Source organism: Camelus dromedarius, chromosome 21, assembly GCF_036321535.1.
Source record: "Camelus dromedarius isolate mCamDro1 chromosome 21, mCamDro1.pat, whole genome shotgun sequence".
In the NCBI taxonomy this organism is placed as follows: Eukaryota; Metazoa; Chordata; class Mammalia; order Artiodactyla; family Camelidae; genus Camelus; species Camelus dromedarius.
In genome coordinates, this window is record NC_087456.1 from 36,729,224 (window position 1) to 36,750,913 (window position 21,690).

General features: G+C 45.6%; 1 protein-coding gene across 2 annotated transcripts in view; it reads left to right on the forward strand.

Annotated features, from left to right (window-relative positions):
• Positions 1-21,690, forward strand: part of CAMSAP2 (calmodulin regulated spectrin associated protein family member 2) — a 76,856-nt gene that overhangs the window by 33,544 nt on the left and 21,622 nt on the right. The window contains exons 3-7 of one of the 2 annotated variants that reach the window (XM_010982204.3): positions 7,776-7,937; positions 9,081-9,164; positions 16,232-16,264; positions 19,182-19,323; positions 19,611-19,750. In XM_010982204.3, the coding sequence (XP_010980506.1) occupies positions 7,776-7,937; positions 9,081-9,164; positions 16,232-16,264; positions 19,182-19,323; positions 19,611-19,750 (561 nt within the window). The remainder of the gene's footprint in view (positions 1-7,775; positions 7,938-9,080; positions 9,165-16,231; positions 16,265-19,181; positions 19,324-19,610; positions 19,751-21,690) is intronic. The other variant, XM_064477302.1, reaches the window with a different exon arrangement.

A 21,690-nucleotide genomic window follows, 5' to 3' on the forward strand; every position in this document is an offset into this window, starting at 1 on the left:
CTTATAGTTTTTTTTTTTACCTTTTTCAAACCAGAAGCCAATCAAAGATCACCCACTACTATGGTTGCCCTGCCTTTTGCTCCCCTCCGTCTAGCACAGTCGCCTCTGCCCACCTTGTTTTGTTCTTAGTTCATGACACTGACACTTCTGAAGAGCGCGGGCGAGCTGGCGCTTGGGACACACTCTAGCCCTGGTTTCTCTGATGGTCTCCTCCTGACGGGACCCAGGAATAGGCGGTGTGTTCTGCTGTTGACTCTCACAGGAGGCATGTCGTGTCCCAGTGCTGGTGCATCTGAGTCTGACCTCTGTTCCTTCATAGTGGGGAGCGTTGTGCGGGGTGACACTTGGGCGTTCATTGCGCGGGGTTTCCCAGTAGTGCGCCCCCTGCTGGTTTTAGCAGCTGCGGCGCTCTGTGCCTGAGTGAGCTCCTGCACCGCTGGTTGCAGTCTGGTGACCTTGAAGTTCTGTCATTGCTTTTACACTTCCTGCCTGGCATTGTTCTGCAGAGAAGGGCTTTCTCTTCCTCCTTCCCCCTTCGTGATCATCACCATGGACTCGAGGGTTCTTTTTGGCCTTGACTAATTGTGTTGTAATTCGTTACTGCCCTCAGGCTTCTGTACTCTTGTGGGCCACGTTTGGCTGGCGGCCCCTTCCGGCTGGCTGCTCGACCTCTGGCATCCCCGTCAGTCTCTGAGCGCTTTGCCCTTTCTGACACAGCCGTGCGCTCCAGGCTCACGCCGCGCTTTTCCTCTTTGACCGGGGCCAGCCGTGCCGCGAAGCGCCGTGGGGAGGTGCTGTGTAGGAGCCACGCTCTGGCACAGACGTGTTTACTGCTGCTTTGGTGGTGTCACTTCTAGGTCCTTTCTTCTTCAGGATGGGGCAGGGAAAACATGGATGCACAACTGTGAGTTTTATGACAGCCTCCAATCCCAAACTGACCCCACTGGCTCCCCTGCTGTTCACCTGACCAGGGCTCCCTCCCAGAGGGCACGTCCCCCGCCTAGTGCAGCTCCTGTCTGGGGACAGTTGCACTGCCCCCCCTGCGCCCACCTTAATGTGGCTCTGCTGGCGGAGGTCCGTGTCCACCTGCTGGACTCAGATGAGAATGCCGCCAGCCTGCCCACACTTGTTGTGTGCCGTTTTCAATGTATGCTGTGGCAGCTTCCAGCAGCCCGGCCACCTCCTGGTTACAGAGCGGTGTGGCTGCTGAGGGGTCTGCCCTAGCCTGCTCCTCTCATGGCCATGTGATGTTCAGGGCACCAGGTGCCTTGTGCTGTCATCGCCACGCTGTGCAGAGCGGGTGTTGAGGCACACAGGAGTTGGGGGCTTTGCCCGAGATGACGTGGTGGGTGTGGAGACCGGGCATTCTGCTTTGTAACCGGCCTGCTCTTCGCCTGCCGGGGGACCGCAGGGTTCCATACAGAAGCTGTGGAGGAGGAGACCTGGAAGCTCCATGAAGAGCTTCTTATTCGCATAACTTGGGGCTTGTCTAGTCGGCCCTGGGAAGTCATTCATGGCTTCTGGTTGTGGAGCGAGGTGACTGCCTGTCGTTGTGACTGGGAGGGTCTGTAGAGGTGAGATTCCTGCTGCGAGGCTGTTCGTGGGCCTCCCTGAGGTTTGGGGCAGGAAATTTGTGGTTTCTTGGTGATGATCCGGGTCTGGAAGCACAGCCGTCCACCGTCCCCTTCGTCCACCGTCTCCTTCGTCCACCGTCTCCTTCGTCCACCGTCTCCTTCATCCACCGTCCCCTGCGTCCACCATCCCCTTTGTCCACCGTCTCCTGCGTCCACCATGTTTATCACTGGTGTGCGGTTCCTGCACGTGTCCGCCGGGCAGCGCCTCAGGTGAGCACACTCGCCTGCCCTCTGAGGCTCAGTGCAGTCCCGATGACAAGAGGGAACTGCTCCGGGGCACAGTAGCCCTCTGTGGTCTGGGACTTGCATTTTAGTGGACATTTGGGCTGAGCTGTTTCCTGCATGTCTTCCTTTTGCAATAAAGCTTAATGTCAGTTTGGCTCGGCGTTGTCTTGGGAACAGGTCCACGGGCGTGTGACGGTCAGATTCACCACACGTGGATGGCAGGCTGTAAAGCGGACGCTTGTGCTGCTGCTGTGGGAACGGCAGGGAGCGCTCGGCTGCCGGGCTGCGGGCACGCAGCGCTGCTGAGACGGGCAGAACTGCGTGGCAGCTGAATCGGAGTCGCTGGGCTTGTAGTCATGTGCTAGTAACCATGCCCTCTACCTTTCTCTCTTTACTTTCTTGACACATCTAAGCAGGTAGGTCCCAGTAAAATAGAAGTATCAGTTTTGTGTGGTCACAAGCTTAATGTCATGTTAAGAGATTGAATAACTGAACCGCTTTGCTGTACACCTGAAACTAACATTGTAAATCGACTACACTGCGATAAAAAAAATAAGAATAAAAAAAGCTTGAATCTTGCAGGCATCACGTCCCTCCTGGGGCTGCCAGCCCCCCTCCCCTGGGTGCAGCAGGGCCGCGGTGGCACAAGGGTCCTGACAGGTTGGATGCGGCATCGCTGGGACAGAACAGTCGTGGGAGGGCTCAGGAGCTCCGAGTGGTGATTTACGAGGAGCTGGCACTGGGAAGGGGGCAGGAGAGCATCGTAAGTTGGTCTGATGGGGTTTGGTAGCAGCGTGAGGTAGAAATGACATACCGCACAGCGCCCAGCTGCCGTGTACAGCGTTGGGGGTTATTATGTTCAGAGCTGTGTGAGCATCACCACAGTCCGCTTTAGACAGTTTTAATCACTTCTCACGTAGCACCTCCTGTGCACCCCCCCCCCACCCTAAGCAGCCGCTGATCTGCTTTCTGCCTCTATGTGGCTGCCATTCTGGGCATTTTGTGTCAGTGGAGTGATGTGCGTGTGTGTGTGTGTGTGTGCGTGCATGCGTGTGTTCACACTTGCCTGCCCGACACCGTTCACTCTGTCAGGATTCATCCATGTGGGGCAGATGTCAGTCTTTATTTCATTTTATTGCTGAATTATATTCCATTCTGAATAGAATACATATTTCATTTTTGCTTATCCCTTCATCAGTTGATGGACATTTGGGTTGTTCCCACCTTTTTGGCTATTATAAATAATGCTGCTCTTATAATTGTGTGCAGATTTTGTGTGGACACCTGTTTTCATTTCTCTTGGGTAGGCAGCAGAAAGCAGACTTGCTGGGTCAGGTGATAACTTTGTTTCCCTTTTTGAGAAACTACCAAACCCTTCACAGCGGCTGCCCTGTCTTCCATCCCTGCTAGCAGTGCACCCGAGTTCTGATTCCTCCACATCCTTGCCAACAGCTGTTATTATCTGACTTTTTAATCACAGCCTTCCTGGGGGGAAGTGGTGTCTCAGTAGGGCCATAAGTGCTATTTTGCTTGTATCTCCATGTAAATTAAGGATAAATGAAAATTATGGTAAACCTGTTAATGTAAATAAATGATATGTAAAGTGTTGTTTTCTGAACTGGAATTAGCTTTGACAGACTGGTCGGATGTGTGTGCTGCGTGTTCCGTCTGCGGTGGCTCGGGTGCTTGGTGTTCACGGTGGGCTTGTTACGTCCGTGTCCCCCTGCACCCTGGGGAGGACGCAGAGGTGCCCTGGCCGCTGTTGGAGACCGAGTTCAGTTTAGGAACTGCTTCCTTAGTCCTGCGTCTGCATCTGATATGAGAATAATCAAAGCATGACGTATCGGAACTTCTGTCTGATAAAAGTGTGAGACTGAGTAATAAACCTCTTACCAACAACACTTACGCGCTCTAAGCGCTCTTCTTTATTTAATAGCTTTAACCTTCATTTCTGATACATGTGTGATTTATTTTTGTCTAGACTCCACTCGTTGGAGACAACTAGTGCCCCCCGTAGCGCAGATCTAGACCCTAACATGGGCCTCGGTGAATGCCCGGGGCTCCACTCCGCCTGCTTTCCGCTCCGCTGGGACGCCGGGCGCTGCGCTGCCCCCTGGCGGCCCCGGCGCGCAACTGCGGCCCCACGCTGCTGCCCGGCCTCCTGCTGTGTGACCTTGCACAGAGGCCCCGACTTCTCCCTTGTGAAATGGGTTAATAATACTGCATCTCGCAGTGTTGTGGCATTAGATGAGTTAAGTATAAATGCTGAAATCATCGCATGGCACGTAGCAGTGTTAGCTGTTATTATTCTGACCTCAGTGCTTTAGGTAAGAAATTAAATCTGTGTATTTAGAGTCATAAATCACTCCACATTGATTGGCTGTGGCCAAAAGTTTATTTTGCACTGTTGTGTATGTACTTTGCTATACGTAATTTTTCAGTTTTCTTATACCTGACATTGTAAAGTTAAAGGGCAAAAAAATCATGCTAAAATTTGAAGGTTCTTAGTTTGAAAGTGGACGGATAGCATATGGAAATAAGTGTAGGCACAGTAGTGGAATTTTTTAAAATTTGTTTTTGAATTTAGGAAATGAAGTAATCAGTGAAAAGGACTTTGTTCTGAAAATGTATTTCTAATTAAACTAAGTGCTTGCAACCCAAACTTTTGAAGTAAACTATAGATTTTATATGTATTTTTTTACATGTTACAACAGAGTCATTTCTAAGTAACTTTTCCTGTTATCCATTCCTTTTCCCTGTTTTATATATATATGTTCAAGGCGTGTGCATATGTGTGCAATGTGTATGTGTACATGTGTGCACACACGCGTGTGCATGAGTACTTACATACGTGTCTCAAACGTTGTTGAAGTGTGTGCTGATTTTCTGTTCAGTACCGTGTTGTGCGTGTTTCCCCTATTGTTAAGTAGTTTAAGGTAGCGTACATTGCTCATTGTGGTTGTAACATTGCTTCCTTTCTTATGTATGGTACTGTAGTGGTCCGTTTCATTCATATAGCTCTTTTTTTCTCTCTTAAATCGTATCTGTAGAATAAATTCAAGAGAAAAAGGCTTAATGAGGACATGAATGGCTTTACGGCCCTTGAAATGACTTCCCACATTTTTGTTCAAAAGAGTTAGGCTTTCATGGCCATTAGACACTAATTACTAACAGCTTCCCTCCTTGAAACGTGTGCTGGGAGCGCAGCGGGAAGGCCCGAGCCCTGCTCTGGGGCTCGGGGCTCGGTTGAGGGGGCACAGAGCCGCGGGGGGCGGGCAGCCCCGCGGAGGTGGGACTGGAGGGCGTGGCTGGAGCGTGACGTCACTCTCGAGGCGTGGTTTCCCTCCTTGCGTGTGATGTCTGTCGCTTCCAAAACGCGTTTCCTTCTAAACTGAGTGACTTCATTTCTGCCAAGCGCACGGCACAGCGGAAAGAACCCATAGGCTTGGACAAACCGTTTAATCTTCGGAGCTTCAGCCTCCTCACGTTAAGAGCGTACGTGATGCCCCCGTCAGAGAGTTTTGGGGCCGTAGACAGTGAGCATCGCCTGCAGCCTTAGTTCAGAAAGGGTCTGCAGGGAAGAGCCAGGGCGCTGGTGACGGCTCGGCAGGCGGCTGGCGTGTAAGGTAGACCTGACGAGGCGTCACCACTGGCTCACGAGGCCGTGGTCAAGCTTCCTGCTTCAGAGGGAGCACCTGCCTTCCCGAGACGCTGCCAGTCCACCACCTCCGGCGCAAAACCCACATCCTCAACCTGCAGAGGAAAGCTCGCTCTTCATTCTTTAAAGTGACCGGTGGACCAGCTCCCTTCCCTGCTTCAGCCCTTGCGAGCTAGTTGCCAGGTGCCATGTTAGGTGGAGGGACTGTGACAGTAACTGGAACAGCGCCCTTGACCTCGACAGTCTCACTCTGACCTGGGAGTCAGTCCTGCTTGAACTAGCAGGACAGCTGGGGACCCCCAGACCTTCTGCTCTCAGCATCACCTGGGGGCTTTTAAAGTTCTGTTGACCATGCCTGGCTCTGGATGGTTCGGTCAGGATTCAGTGCAGGCATCACAAGATCTACGGTAACAATCGTTTCACAGCGTGCACACGCCCCGTCGTCACACTGCTCACCTTCAGTGACAGCGAGTGTGTCCAGTATGTCTCAGTAAAATGGGAGGAGAAGGAGCTTAATGCAAGTCTAAGTGATGCTCCGAAGGAGCCTGTACTCTGCAGGAAGAGTGAGCCGTTTTGATTGGAAAGGGAATTGGAAGAAGCCTTTCCAAGGAGGGTGGCAGTCAGACCAGAGACAGGACTCGGTCTGCATCACGAGGGGGACGGGGGACAGCCAGCAGGGGCCTGGGAGCATGTGGATTGGCGACAGCTTTGGGGAGCAGCAGGCAGTCTTCTGAGACTGTTCTGAAGGGAGTGGAGACTGGGGGAGGAAGCGGGAGGTATAAAGCTAGACTGATGGGTCGGGAGGGGCCACCTTTTTAAGGAGTTTGGACATCACTGTGAAGAAGATGAGGGAGACTTGATGAGAGAATGATGCGATGAAATCTCTGATTTGGAGACATCACTAGTCTCTAGTGTACAACATCTTCAGAAATAAATTCCAGTTGGATTTACAGTAATAGAAAAAGTAGAGAACGTTATTTCTGTATTTTGAGGGGGCGTAGGGGAGCCTTTTGTCAACATGAGATGAATTTCAAAGCCATAAAGGAGACCCTGAAGACTGACGGATTTTACCAAGTAAGTATTTAGAACTTCTCTGCAGCACGCTGCATTCTGAATAAAGTGGAAAACCCAAAGGCAGATTAGGGAAAACTGATTGCTGCCTGGGTGACACAGAGCTAATGTACCTGACACGTGATGAGCTCTCAAAGATTCAGAAAGAAAGATGAACATCCCAAAGAGAAAAACGGGCCGAGGACGTGAGCAGGCAGGTTTCCAGGAGAAACACAAGTAAGTGCTAAGCACACAGAGATGTCCGTCCCCATGAATCAGAGAAGCGCAGCGCCTGAGCAGGAGTGGGTGTTGTAACCTGCAGACTGGCACGGCTGATGGAAAGCAAAGAGGACAACATCGAGTGTTGGCAGAAAATGTGAGGGAACGGGCACACTTGGTAATGTTCTTGGGGGGAGGTCAGTTGCTGCACCCTTTCTATATCCGAGCTTAACCCCCAGTGAGAAGCCTTCCCTGGGGAAGCAGAGGTTTGGCGTTGTTGGCAGTGCCAGGGAGCAGGAAACAGCGGCAGGGCCTGCCTGCAGGTGAGCAGCGGGATTTTGGCAAGCCTGCATCCCAGCCGCTCACCCTGCCTGGGGAGCAGGGGCTGGGGTGCTTCCTACCTGATACACGTTGTAACGTGTGGATGTTTTAAGAACCGCCCTGTACCATTTCTGTGTGAAACCCTCCCTCCCAGAAACCCCAGCCAAGGAGAGGCCTGCGTTCCTGGGCTGGAGGCAGGGGGAGAGGCGGGGCTTGGGGCCGGGAGAACGGGCGGAGTTTTTACCCGGTTCAGGTGTGAGAACTGGTGGTGGTCTGAAGGAGGGGCCGGTCGGGAGACGTCTCAGAAGCAGAGGTGGCCGGTGTCCGCTGTGCGGGCGCAACGCGCGGGGCAGGAGTGCGCGGTTGCGGTGACTGCCGGCTGCCAGCTGTGCTCCCCGTGGCTGGGGATGGCGCTGTCAGGAGTCGGGAAGCAGGTAAGAGCACATCGTTTGAAAAGCATGTGAGCGTGACCTGGGCGAGGGCCTGACCAAGTCGTTGGCTTCCGTCAACGCGTCTCCGGCACGAGCCGTACATGCTCTCTGCGGCTCGTCGTCTGCAGCCTGTAGGTCTGCTGCTGTGTGACGGGAAGCATCAGTGCTTAAATGCTGCGGGCAGCGCCTTCTAAGTGTGTGTTTCTTTACCAGTGGGTTTTTGTTCTGTGTTTGCAGAGCGCTCACTTGGCCATGATAGACACCCTCATGATGGCCTACACCGTAGAGATGATCAGTGTGGAGAAGGTGGTGGCGTGTGCTCAGCAGTACTCTGCCTTTTTCCAAGCCACGGATCTGCCCTACGACATCGAGGACGCGGTCATGTACTGGGTGAACAAGGTAGGCGTGTGCTCCCGCCAGCCAGCGGAGCCCCGTTACCAGGGAGCTGGCATCCTTGGTTAGCCATCTGGCTCTGCTCTGGACTGAATGTTTGTGCTCCCCCCCCAATTCAGTGTTGCAGTCAGACCCCCCAGTGTGGTGGTGTTAGGGGGTGAGGGGGTGAGGCCCCTGGGGCTGACAAGGTCACGGGGGCCTGGGCCTTGTGCGTGGGATCAATGCCCTTATAAGAGAGACCCAGAGAGCCCCTCGCCCCTCCTGCCGTGTGAGGATGCAGCGAGAAGATGGCCAGGAAGCAGGCTCCCGGACACCAAATCTGCTGGCGCCTTGATCTGGGACTCCCCAACCCCCAGAACTGTGAGAAAGGAAACTGTGGACAGGCCTCCCAGCCTATGGGAATTTCGTTAGAGCAGCCTGCACTGACTAAGACAGACTGCGCTACTCAGTCTTAAATCAGAGTGAAAGCGAAAGCTGTGTAACCTCACTTAAAATTTCCCTTTTGACTTAAAAAAATGCTGTTAAAATGAGGAAAATAGATGCCACGATATCTGTAATTACATTTATGATTAATCTAGTTCATATCAGGTTAGTACAGAATTCAGAGCACTCAGGGAGGGAGCTGTACGCTTTAGGTGCTCAGTAAGTATTCTTTGAATCCAAGAACGAAATAAGTTTCTCATATTTCCAATTAGATGATTTTTAGGTGAGGAAACACGTGAGGACAGTCTGGTACTCGTGGGAGTCAGCGAATGTGGCAGATGAGGGTCACATGCCAGAACTTCAGAGACAGAACAGTTTGAAAAGATGAAAATAAATGTGTGAGGGGCCGAAAAGAAAACGTGGAATAAAAGCCATAGGAAAGAAAAAGGCAAAGTGGAGGGTATACTGGAAAAAGAATGAAATGCAGCTTTAGAAATTTAAAATTTTAGTTGTTGAAATAAAAAGTATAGACAGGAGGTTAGACATCGTTGAAGGGGGGGATTAGCCAGCAGGAGGAAGTTACCCCGAGTGCGGCCCGGAGAGATGGGGTGTTCATTTGAGTGCTACTGGCATTTGACATCAGAGATCTGAACACGCTTTTAAAGGTGCACGCTATTTTGTTGTTATTTTGAATATAAATTCAAAGTAACGTTTTTATATTTTGAGGTAAATGAACATTTGAAAGACATCATGGAACAAGAACAGAAATTGAAGGAACACCACACAATTGAAGCTCCAGGAGGTCAAAAGGTATGTATTTCCAAGAAAAAGAAAGGTGCCTTTATGAGACTCTGTGTTCACACACATGTACTGTTGGGGGAGATGTTAATAGTGGTGCTCATTAAATCATTTTCTGGTGATGTTAACTAACTGTACTCTGGACAGCCTTGTCGTAAATAACAAGTAAGTAGAAGCCCAGAGGAGGGCTAATTGGATGATGGCGTTTACAAAAAGTCGTTAATGACTGGAGCTCAGTTTCTGAGGTTCTTTTGGTAAAAATAATGGTTTTGCCTTCGTTTGGTAAAATATATGAAACGAAAAGTTTTCAATGTGTCAGCTTTATAATCACTTGTAATAAATCTAGCCTTTAAAATTATATTCCAGGAATTGTTAAGTTGTCCATATGGTTTTTCTGTGAAGGAAGAAGGAACATTAACATGGATTCATTCTTTAAAAATTCTTCAACAGGCTTTTAGTTTTTTTCTTTGAAAATTTGTGTTTGTTGTATACTAAAGCCTAAGGTACATTTTCTGCAGTACAGGAGAATATCTTATGTCTTTTTAAATGTATTACGAGAGTCCTTTGAACATGTTGTCTGGCCTTTAAGTTGAGGTATAAGAGATTGTATTATTCAGAGACTTTATTTTCCATTTGGACTTTTTTTTTTAGTTAATACTGCATTATATACTTGAAATGTGCTCATAGAGAAACTGGACCTTTTAAAAACTTTTTAAGTGAAGTATAGCTGTTTTACAATGTTGTGTTAGTTTCAGGTGTACAGCAAAGTGATGCAGTTACACATGTATTTATATTCTTTCATATTTTTTCATTATAAGTTATTACAGGGTATTGAATATAGTCCCTTGTGCTGTACAGTAGGTCCTTGTTGTATATCTGTTTTATATATAGTAGTTTGTATCTACTAATCCCAAACTCCTAATTTATCCCTCCCCCTGCTTTCCCCTTGGTAACTGTAGGGGATTACCAAAACCATTTGTTTTCTGTATCTATGAGTCTTTCTGTTTTGTAAATAAGTTCATTTGTATTACTGTATTTTTTTTAGATTCCACATGTTAGTGATTTCATATGACATTTTTCTTTCTCTTTCTGATTTACTTTTCTTAGTGTGATAATCTCTAGGTCCATCCATGTTGCTGCAGACGGCATTATTTTATTCTTTTTTATGGCTGAGTAGCATTTCATTTGTGTATATATACCATATCTTTATCCAGTCATCTGTCAATGCACATTTAAGTTGCTTCCATGTCTTGACTGTTGTAAATAGTGCTACTTTGAACATTGCAGTGCGTATGTTTTTTCAAATTAGAGTTTTTTTCCAGATAAATGCCCAGGAGTGGGATTGCTGGATCATATGGTAACTGTTTTTAGTTTTTAAGTAACGTCCGTACTGTTCTCCATAGTGGCTGCACAAATTTACATTCCCATCAACAGTGTAGGAGGGTTCCTTTTTCTCCACACCTCCTCCAGCATGTATTACTTGTAGACTTCTTAATGATAGCCAGTGTGAGGTAATAATCTCATTGTAGTTTTGATCTGCATTTCTCTAATAGTGATGTTGAGCATCTTTTCATGTGCTTATTGGCCATTTGTATGTCTTCCTTGGAGAAATGTGTAAGTCTTCAGCCTGATTTTTGATTGAGCTTGTTTTTTTGGTATTAAGCTATATGAGCTGTTTGTATTTCTGGAAATTAATCACTTGTTGGGTGCATCATTTGCAAATATTTTCTTCCATTCCATAGGTTACCTTATTGTTTTATTTATGGTTTCCTTTGATGTGCAAAAGCTTTTTAAGTTTTGTTAGGGCCCATTTGTTTATGTTGGCTTTTATTTCCATTACTCTAGGAGATAGATCAAAAAAAAAATACTACTGCAATTTATGTCAAAGAGTTTTCCTCTAAGAGTTTTAGAGTATCTGGTCTTACATTTTAAGTTTTTAATTCATTTTGAATTTATTTTTGTATATGGCGTTAACAGAATTTTCAGATTTCATTCTTTTGACTGTAGCTGTCCAGTTTTCCCAGCACCACTTACTGAAGAGACTGTCTCTTCTCCATTGTATATTCTTTTTCCTTTGTCGTAGATTAATTGACCATAGGTGCGTGGGTTTATTTCTGGACTTTCTACCCTGTTCCATTGATCTATGTATCTGGTTTTTGTGACAATACCATACTGTTTTGATTACCGTAGCTTTGTAATGTAGTCTGAAATCAGGGAGCTTGATTCCCCCAGCTCCATTCTTCTTTTTCAGGATTGTTTTGGCTATTTGGGGTCCTTTGTGTTTCCATACAAATTTTAACATTTTTTGTTCCAGTTCTGTGAAAAATGCCATTGGTAATTTGATAGGAATTGCATTGAATCTGTTTGCCTTGGGTTGTGTGGCCATTTTAACAATACTGGTTCTTCCAATCCAAGAACATGGTGTATCTTTCCATCTGTTTGTGTCGTCTTCAGTTTCTTTCATCAGTGTCTTACAATTTTCAGAGCACAGGTCTTTTGCCTCCTTAGGTAGGTTTATTCCTAGGTATTTTATTCTTTTTGGTATGATGGTAAATGGGATTGTTTCCTTAATTTCTCTTTCTGATATTTCATTGTTAGTGTATAGAAATGCTATATAGATTGCTCTATATTGTTAATTTTGTATTCAGCAACTTTGCCAAATTTATTGATGAGCGCTTGTGGTTTTCTGGTAGTGTCTTTAGGGTTTTCTATGTATAGTTTCATCTCATCTGCACACAGTGATGGTTTTACTTCTTCTTTTCCCATTTGGACTCCTTTTATTTATTTTTCTTCTCTGACTGCTATGGCTAGGACTTTCAAAACTATCTTGAATCAAAGTGGTGAGGGTGGGCATCCTTGTCTTGTTCCTGATCTTAGAGGAAATGCTTTCAGCTTTTCACCATCGAGTATGATGTAAGCTGTGGGTTTGTTGTACATGGCCTTTATTATGTCGAGGTGTGTTCCATCCATGCTCACTTTCTGGAGAGTTTTTATCATAAAGGATGTTGAATTTTATCAGAAGCTTTTTCCTGCATCTATTGAGATGATCATATGGTTTTTATTCTTTAATTTGTTACTGTGGTGTGTCACATTGATTGATTTGCAGATTTTGAAAGAACTTGCACCCCTGGGACAAATCCCACTTGATCGTGGTGTCTGATCCTTTTCATGTATTGTTGGAGTAAATTTGCTAGTATTTTCTTGAGGATTTTTTCATCTATATTCATAAGTGCTATTGCCTGTAATTTTCTTTTTTTGTGATATCTCTGTCTGGTTTTGGGTATCAGGGTGAGGGTGGCCTCATAGAATGAGTTTGGAAATGTTCCTTCCTCGGCAGTTTTTTAGAACAGTTTCAGAAGGATAGGTGTTAACTCGTGTCTAAATGTTCAGTAGAATTCACCTGTGAAGCCGTCTGGTCCTGGACTTTTGTTTTTGGAGAGTGTTTAAATTACTGATTCAGTGTCATGACTGATGATTGATCTGTTCATAGTTTCTATTTCTTTCCGGTTCAGTCTTGGGAGATTGTACCTTCCTAAGAAACTGTCCCATTTCTTCTAGGTTGTCTGTCTTATTGGCATATAGTTGTTCATAGTAGATTGTTATGATCCCTTGTGTTTCTATGGTGTCGGTTGTAACTTCTTTTTCGTTGCTGATTTTATTTATTTTTGTTTGTTTTTCTTTTTATTTGTTTGTTTATTTTGTATTGGGTTATAGTCAGTTTACAATGTTGTGTCAGTTTCTGGTGTGCAGCACAGTTTTTCAGTTATACATGATTATACATATATTCATTTTCATATTTGTTTTCACCGTGAGCTGCTACAGGATCTTGAATATATTTCCCTGTGCTGTACAGTGTAAACTTGTGTATCTATTCTGTATGCACCTGTCAGTATCTATAAATCTCGATCCCAGTGTGTCCTTTCCCCTCCCCCTCCCCCCCAGAGAATACAAGTTTGTATTCTCTGTCTGTGAGTCTGTTTCTGTTCTGTATCATTGCTGACCTTATTGATTTGGCCCTCTCCCTTTTTTTCTTGGTGAGTCTGGCTAAAGGTTTGTCAGTTTTGTTTACCTTTTCAAAGAACTGGCTCTTAGTTTCATTGATTTCTGTTGGGTTTGTTTTTTTTTAAGTCTCTATTTCAATTATTTCTGCTCTGATCTTTGTGATTTCTTTCCTCTGCCAACTTTGGGTTTTGTCTGTTCTTTCTCTGGTTGCTTTAGGTGTAATCCTGCCCCCAGTTTTGCTCCTGGTTCTAATCAGGAATAAGGTTAAGCATCGCCCTACGTTACCGGATTTCCACAGAAGTCTTGTTTATTATACATAATGATTAAATTCTGTCGTAGTGTGTACACACTATGAACTAAGTAGGGGTTTCATGTGCTGACTTAGGACCCAATAGACATTGTTTCTGTGGAAAGAATGCCATCTGTATTCCAAACTGTAGACTGAGTGACCTTTAAGAAAAACGAACTGTGTGGGATCCAGACAGCACTGACTTTCTCAGCACTTGGCCCCAAGGAATTGCACATGTAAAGTTAAACCAGCATTTGCCGAGTAAACGAATAAATGAATGTGATTCACTTTCAGACACTTGGATTAGCACACATTTTTGTGTTAGCACACACGTAGCATTTATATGTTCTTTCTCAAATGACTTTTATCCCTTTTCTCATGTTAGAATGTTTGTGAAAGTGCGTGGTAACCTCGCATGGTCTTCCTGCGCGGCCCAGGTGTCGTCGTGAGGAGACCCTGTCACAGTATAGCAGCCACTCCACGCAGGCCCTGGGGGCCTTCCCTGCACTTTTTACAGCAGCCTCGTGCTGTTTTGAATGTGTGGACCAAAGATTCTTCAGCCACTTTCCCATGGGCGTCTAAGTAGTTTACGGCATCCTGCAATTACAAATAATGCTGCAAGAATAATGTTGTGTGTCTACTTCTGTGTCCTCAGGTTCTCAGGGTACATTCCCTGGAGATTGGGTTGCTGGACCAAAGGGAAAATGCATGTGTAGGTTCGGTGGCTAGTGCCAAATTCTCCTCCATGGGGCTTTGTACCATTTTACATTCTTATTGACATTCATCACAACTTTTGGACCTACAACAGGAAGAAGATTGTTAAGACTAACCGGTCATGAGGTGACCAGTCACAGCTGTGATTAACTCCTTAAAGAAGCCCATATTTTTGAGGTCTCCAACGAAGGCCACATCAAAGCAGCATCTTCCCCATATGGCCTGAGAGCACCTAGAAGGTGTTCAGACATTATCCCAAGTCCCAGAGGGACAGTAGGGAGCCCAGAGGAAGACAGAGCTACTGGGGGAGTATAAGTAGCGAGTCCTAAAACTCACCAAAGTTTAGGACGAGCCAATATGTGTGATGAAGACAGCAGAAAGGAGGAACACCTAAAATTAGAGCTGTTCCAGAAAACCTGACCCGCCCGCCCGCGTCCATTCCTGCCGCTTGCGAGGACTTGGTGGAAGCTTCTCCGCCTGTTGTTCATGGACTTTTAAAAACTCTTTGTCTCATAATTACTTACATCTTGAACCAGGACGCGAGGTTGCAATTTGCTTAGTTCCTCCCTGAAAACCAAAAGGAGGGGCAGTTGCCGGTCACCTGAGAAATACAGTTACCTTCAGCGTGGAACTTGCGCTGGGTATTTGAGCTTTCTGAAGCATGGCTGGTATAAATATTTATTCATTCTTTTAGTACATTTACCTTTTTAAGTCACATTTCCTTCAGATATAGCCAGTCTGTATGCTTTTCCTTTTTCCTCTGATAGGATTGCTGTCACGCATTTAGGCCAGCGGAGAGGCAGGAGGAAGGCAAGAGTAGCCTGAATTAGCAAAAAGGTCGAGTACTGAATATTTTACAAGAAACAAAGAGTAAGTTGAACCATTGGAGACTCCTTTGCACGTCCAGTTTTGAATGACCCACGGTGGTCTCTCGTGGCCGTCGGTTTCTGTGTGGTGGATTCTCCGAGTCTGGCAGGTCTGTTGGGCCCTGGGAGCCCGGACGCGCTCGGGGCTCCTGCTCTGGTACGTCTTGTGGCCGCTACAACTGCGGCTGCTGCCGAAAGCTCTTGGTGAGACCGGGATTAAAGTACATGCAGCAGAACTGTTAGGGCCGTTCTTCCCGGTGCAGTAGGAGAGGTTTATCTCTCCGTGGGAAGCTGGTGTTTTTCTGATTCTTACAGTTCTTGAAAATGACTTATTTATATTAGTTTCCCAAGTAATCTTATCCTTATTATTGATTTTTGTAGGAAAAACTTTCTACATAAAAGTTGAATGTGAATTTTAACACAGACCCCATTTCGTTTGGTTTACTTCAACGAATATTTACTTAAGGCTGCCCGGAAATTGTGCTCGGAAATAGGAAGATAAACAATCACGAAAGAAGAATTCATAGTATCTGAGATTTGGAGTTTATCATACTCACCTGTTTAAAGAAGTAAAATTACGTTCTTTGGGTCACCACTAGATGGCAGAGTTGATAACATCTGTATTCTCCTTATGTTCGCAGCTGCTTGCTTTACAGACCCTATTAAAATAGCAACTGGTAAGAATTGCCAACTTTTCCCCCCATTAATGAAGGAAGTTCTTTACATAGCTGAAAGAAACGCTCGTCTTGTGCAGCTCCGCATCGCCGCTGGCTTCATTTGCGCACTTACTGGGACAGCGTTCTTCCCTTCCTCTTGGGAAGGACGCTGCCTTCCCTGCCCTGGTCTCCTGGTGTCTGAGCACTTTAACGATCGCAGACCGCGCTGTAGAATCTTTCTGCTCCCTCTGTGGTACGGATTTATTCTTCAGTATGGTGTGTGATTCCCAGACCGGGGGGATGGAATTCTGAGCATACAGCACATCGTGCGTGCCCCAGACACGGAGAAGAGGAGGTGCTGGTCCTCATCGCTAGGAGCCTCTGTATTTTAAACTAAATTCTAAGGTCTTAACATTTTTTAAGTGTTATGAGAACTGTAAACTTGGAGCTCCACTATCAGAAGCTCTGCTCTAACTCGTTAATTAACAATAATTCTGATGGATTTTCCCTTTGCCTTTTGCTCTCCCTTTTCTCCTGCTGCTTCCTCTGAAGTCTCCTTCCAAGTGGTTTTGGAAACTGGTTCCAGTAAGTTTGCCCAGTTACTTCAGTTTGCTGTCCAGAAGTGTAACTGTACAGTGGTGTGCTGTGTCTTGCTGGTATAGTCATTTCGTACAATTGTCGGGCACAAGTGGAGATTGGATTTTAAGGTATTTGATTGTAATGTAAGGCAGATTTTAAAACCCTAGCCCAAGTTTGGATTAGATGCTTTAAAAATAATTCGAAGTGTAAGCTAGTCTGTCAGCCGTCACAGACCATCAGTGACTGGGGAGAAGAAGGCACGGCCGGAGACCCACACGGTCTTTCACGGCGTTAGTGACAGTGAGTATGAATTGTAGGTGTGGGTTATTTGCGTTTTAAAATAATCTTTTTGAAAAAGTCATTTCCTTCTGGCGAGAACTGTAGAGGACACTTTATGTAATAAAAAAAAGCGACAGACTCTGTGTTCCTAAACTACATTCAGTTCTGGTTTGGCTTGAAGAGTTGATCTTTCAGGATTAAATCTGGGGGTTAGACCACTTAACAAGTATTTTACATCCTCAGAAATAGAAATACAACTTAAAAGTATACCATAAAAGGGGTCAGGGTACAGCTCAGTGGTAGAGTGTGTGCTTAGCATGCACGAGGTCCTGGGTTCAGTCCCCAGTCCCTCCACTGAAAAGAGGTAAATAAATGAACCTAATTACGTCCCATAGCTAAATTAATTAATAAATATTTTTTTAAATGCTGTATGCCAGAAACTGACACAACACTGTAAACTGACCATACTTCAATTGAAAAAAAAAAGTACACCATAATGTTGAAAGATAGAAATTATGCCCCTTTCAAATTCCAGATTTCTCAGTTTGTAGAAGGAGCAGGGAATGCTTCCACGCAGTATGTTTGTAAAGCACACAGCATGTGCAAGTGTAAGAGACTGTGACCTTCACAGACTGCAGGTGAACTTTCTGGAAACTGCATGTGACTCACCATTTAAAGTCGGTTTCCCTGATACATCTTCTAGGATAAAATCTTCAGGAACGTGTTTTGGCATCCACTTACAGATCTCTGGTTGTCTGGCCTGACCACAGGCACTACGGCCTCAGCCTGCCGGGGCCAGGGTGTGTCCGTGCCCGCAGAGCAGCGCTCTTGGCAGAGCAGCTGGAACACGTCACACGGCTCTGTGCTTTGTTCCATGAGCCTTCCCACAAAGCTCGGCCCAGCTCAGACTGTAGGCCGAAAACAGGCTGGTCCCGGAGATCTGGGGAATCTGGCTCCTGGCCCAGCCAGTTTAGAGGATTTCCAAGAGGCAGACTGTTTTGTTTCCAGCTGGACGAGGAGAGGTGGGTGAGGGTCTGGAAGCGTGCTTCCCGGACACAGGGAAGTAGCTCAAGGCTGGGAGAGGCACCTGCTTGATTCCTTTCTTCCTCTCCCTTCCCCTCCCTCTTCTCTCCACCTTTTTCATGGCTGATTTTTAAACTGATTGTAGCAAAATGAGGACATGCTCTAGGGATTATGTAAAAATCAGTAATCAATTAAAGAATTATGTAGTGCATATATATGATTTTTTCTGAATTTGGGTACTCCATGAGTTTGGAACATGCCACTGAACACAGATGTCTAGTCTGCACGGATCAATAAGAACAAGCCCTCTGGGGGTCTGCAAGAGAAAAACTCTCCATGAATCTGTTCTTGAGGAGCCGTGAGAGGGAGGGAGGGATAAACATCTCCTTCATTGCCGTGTGCACTTGCTGAGGGACAGCACTTAAAGGAACTCTGACTTTACCACCAAGTAGTAAATCTTCTCTCTCAGTAAATTATTTTTCTATTTTTATTCTCACAAAAGTATTATATTTCATAATTATATTTTAATTATGAAATAGATGACCAGTTTAGATGGAGTTAGAAGAAAAGCTAGTTTTGATTACCTTTTTTTTAAACCCTCTATTTAAATATCAGTAACCACTGTAACGTAAATGTAGCTGATAAAATTCTTCAGCGTGCACTTCATTGAGTCTTCAGCATTGTTTTTCCTGGCTTCTGGAGCGCGGACAGCTGGTGACAGCTGCCCTCTGAGTGCCCCGCTGTGCAGAGCACTTTCTGTCCCGCCTCCTCTTCACCCCTCCAGTGGTCCTGGGAAGTAGGGGCTGTCGTCTCCCGGTTCACAGATGGGGAAACTGAGGAGTGAGAGTTTAAGTGAGTTGTCCAAGATTGCAGAGCTAAGAGGTGCAGAACCAGGATCGGAACCCAGGTGCCCTGACTGAAGAGCTGAAGGTGTATAGCAGGTCTCACTTCTAGAGCGCTGTCTTAGGTTTGTGTCCGGTCAGGCCAGCCAGCCTGTAAAAGCAAAGGTTCCTTCTGTTCCTCTGAGAGGGAGCAGAAGCCCTGACACTCGCTCTGTTGCTGGTTAATGGAGCCTCAACTGGGAGGGTCTTCCCGGAGTTTTTACACTCAATTTTTATTTTCTTAATATTCATATGACAACCCCCTTTGTGGTATTTTCCCGATTCTCAGAGTGACGGTCGTGTTCTCCTCCTGCTCCCGCCTTGGTGACCCTGCTGGTTCTCGGGGCCGGAGGAGCGGCCTTGCCCTCCCACCCGAGAGCTCGCAGTCCAAATTACACGGATTTTATCATCCACTGAAGAGCGGAACTGGCGATTGGGATACAGAGTGTTCAGAATCCGTTTTGTGATGCTTTTATATTTAAGTGTTTAGGCTAAATGAATTTACATAAATGAGCAGTGTAACGTTGTCCTAAGTACTTAGCTCCAGAGCCCTGGTGTGGTTGCTGCATGCTTAGCTTTGGTCACGTGAGCTTTGGTACCGTTCAGAAAAGAAGGACGATGGTGAGTAGTTCTCCCTTCTCTTGACTTGTATTTTATTACCGATACAGTAGAGTCTACAATACTGGTTTTTCCTGTATGTTGTTTGGTGCTTGTTCATTTTCCTCTTTTTTCTATCGTAGGCTCGTTACAGGAGAGAGCAAACATTGCTGAAGCAGCTGCCTTGCATTCCACTGGTAGAAAATTTGTTGAAAGATGGTACCGACGGCTGTGCGTTAGCGGCCCTGATCCATTTTTACTGTCCTGGTGTTGTCAGATTGGAAGGTGAGTCTTCCGCTGAAATTCCAAGCCATGGGCGGGAACAAACACTTGAGACAATACGTACAGGTAATGAGGCTTCTCTGAAAATGACACGTGTGTGTGACTCTGAGGAGGACAGCTGAGTAAAATGGTGCTTGGTTTCTAAGTCTGTCTGTGGAATGACCACTGTATTTATACGTGAGTGTGTTAAACAGATTCTATGCAGTTGTGTATTTGTATTGTTACTAATTACAAAATGGATACAAAATGCATATTATCAAAATTAACCCTCGCTCCTTTCCTATTTGCAGACATTTGTCTAAAAGAAACCATGTCTTTGGCTGATAGCCTGTACAACCTGCAGCTGATTCAAGAGTTTTGCCAAGAATACCTGAACCAGTGTTGCCATTTCACCCTGGAAGATATGCTGTACGCGGCTTCCTCCATAAAGGTGAGGTAAATCGCCCTTTGCCCTTCGCCCTTCGCCCTGCGCAGCTAGGTACATGAGCAGTCCAGCCGCGTTAAGCTCGCAAACGAGCTATGATTTCAGTCAAAGCAGCTTCTGAAAAAATAGTTTTTGTTTGAGTTTTCTGCTGATTTTGTTTTGCGATTTTTTTAAATACACTGTTAGCTGCAGGTTTCTTTTTCAGTACAGAGCCATGTCATCAACCCTGCACGCGCCCTGGCTTCAGGGCGCCGCACTCCTGCGTGTGAGGGCGACATGCTGGTGAACCTGGTCGGGGGTGCAGAGCCAGCCTCGGGAGGCCTGCCAGGGGCCCTCGGGGTGATGCTGGCACCTTGTGGGTCTCAACTCCTGCTCTCCGGTGCCTCTGTTTCCCTTGCCCGGTTCTCCTTCACCACGACGTAAGGACAGAGCCAGCGGTGAAGGCGTTTCCAAACAAGCCACCGCTCCTTTTGTCCGAAGCAGTGCCCCCTCCCCACTGTCTGACACATCAGAAGACAAACCTTGATTAATTCTGACTGTCTACATTCTGACGTTTGTACCGAAATGGAAATTAGGAAATACTTCCACGTATACCTGGTTAATGCCTTTTCAGGCACTTACTTGTTAAAAAATTTAAATGCTACTATTGTGATCTCAAAGGAAAAAATCATCTCATTAAATATATTGAGTTGTAAAATCAGTTACGTTTGTGTAAGTTGTATATCTTGAACTTCCAGTAAATACCGCATAGCCCTGATGTTTAGATCAGCTTAGTCTGGGCGTGATCCAGATACAAAGACATTTTCTTCATTCAGGCATTTTTAAAATAGATAATTGTCTGCAGAGACGACTTTGGTCACTTTCTATATTCTTTGCTAAATTATAAGAACCACAGCTTTGATTTCAATTGAATATTTTAAGACTCCAAGCCTCCAAGAGGTTGCTCAGTGCATGATGTTGGGCACCTTGCTGTCGCTTTGTTAACTAACAGGTGTTCATGGCGGTGTTGGGAGCGAGCTCTCTCTGCCCTCTTGGTGGAAGTGTAAACTGGTGTGGTCTTTTAGAGGGCAGTTTGGTGTTACCTGAACGGATCTAAAGGGCAGGCAGGCTGTATAAGGGCTGTTCATGGTGGTGAATAGTTGGAAGCAATTCATCTTGTAGGGACACAATTAAAATGTTTTGTAATATAGTATAGCTGTTTATAGGAAGGAGGCAGACGTATTTCACTGATGCAGAAAGCTCTCCAAGACATTGTTAAGTAAAGCAGCAGACAGCAAACAGTATATATAGCATGATGTCATTTGTATTTGCTTAAAAAATCCTTTTTCTATTTGTTTGCAAATGTGTACACATATATAGATGCATGAGAAAAGGTCTATAGGAAGAAAACACGAAACTGCTAACAGTGGTTTCTTCTGAGTGTGATACTGGGATTTGGGCAGAGGTGTTAACGTTTGCTCTTATTTTTCAGTCTTTATTTGTGTTGGTTAGCATTGTTTACATTGTTTAAGAAAGTTCAGATACAGCTGCCTGTCTTAACTAAGAGCAGGAAAGAGAAGCTTTTAATGAAATTAATTTGCTGTCATTCCTGGAAAATGGTGACAGATTTATAGCTGTTTAATCATCGTAAATTCAGAAAGAAATTATCTTCATAAGCTTTGATTACTGGGAAAATGATTTCTTACTGACATCTTGTGGCCAAACACAGTAATGTTTTAGGACAGTTACCTTACCAGAGTGCTTACAGTATATTGTTTCCAGCTTTACTGAGATGTAATCGGCATGTAACATTGTGTAAGTTTCAGGTGTGCAGTGTGTTGATTTGATACACTTACATATTGCAGGACAGTTACCACCACGGTGTTGGCTAAAACCTCGATCACATCGGATAATTACGTTTCTTTGTTGTGAAGGTTTAAGGCCTACTCTTAGCAGTTCAAATATAT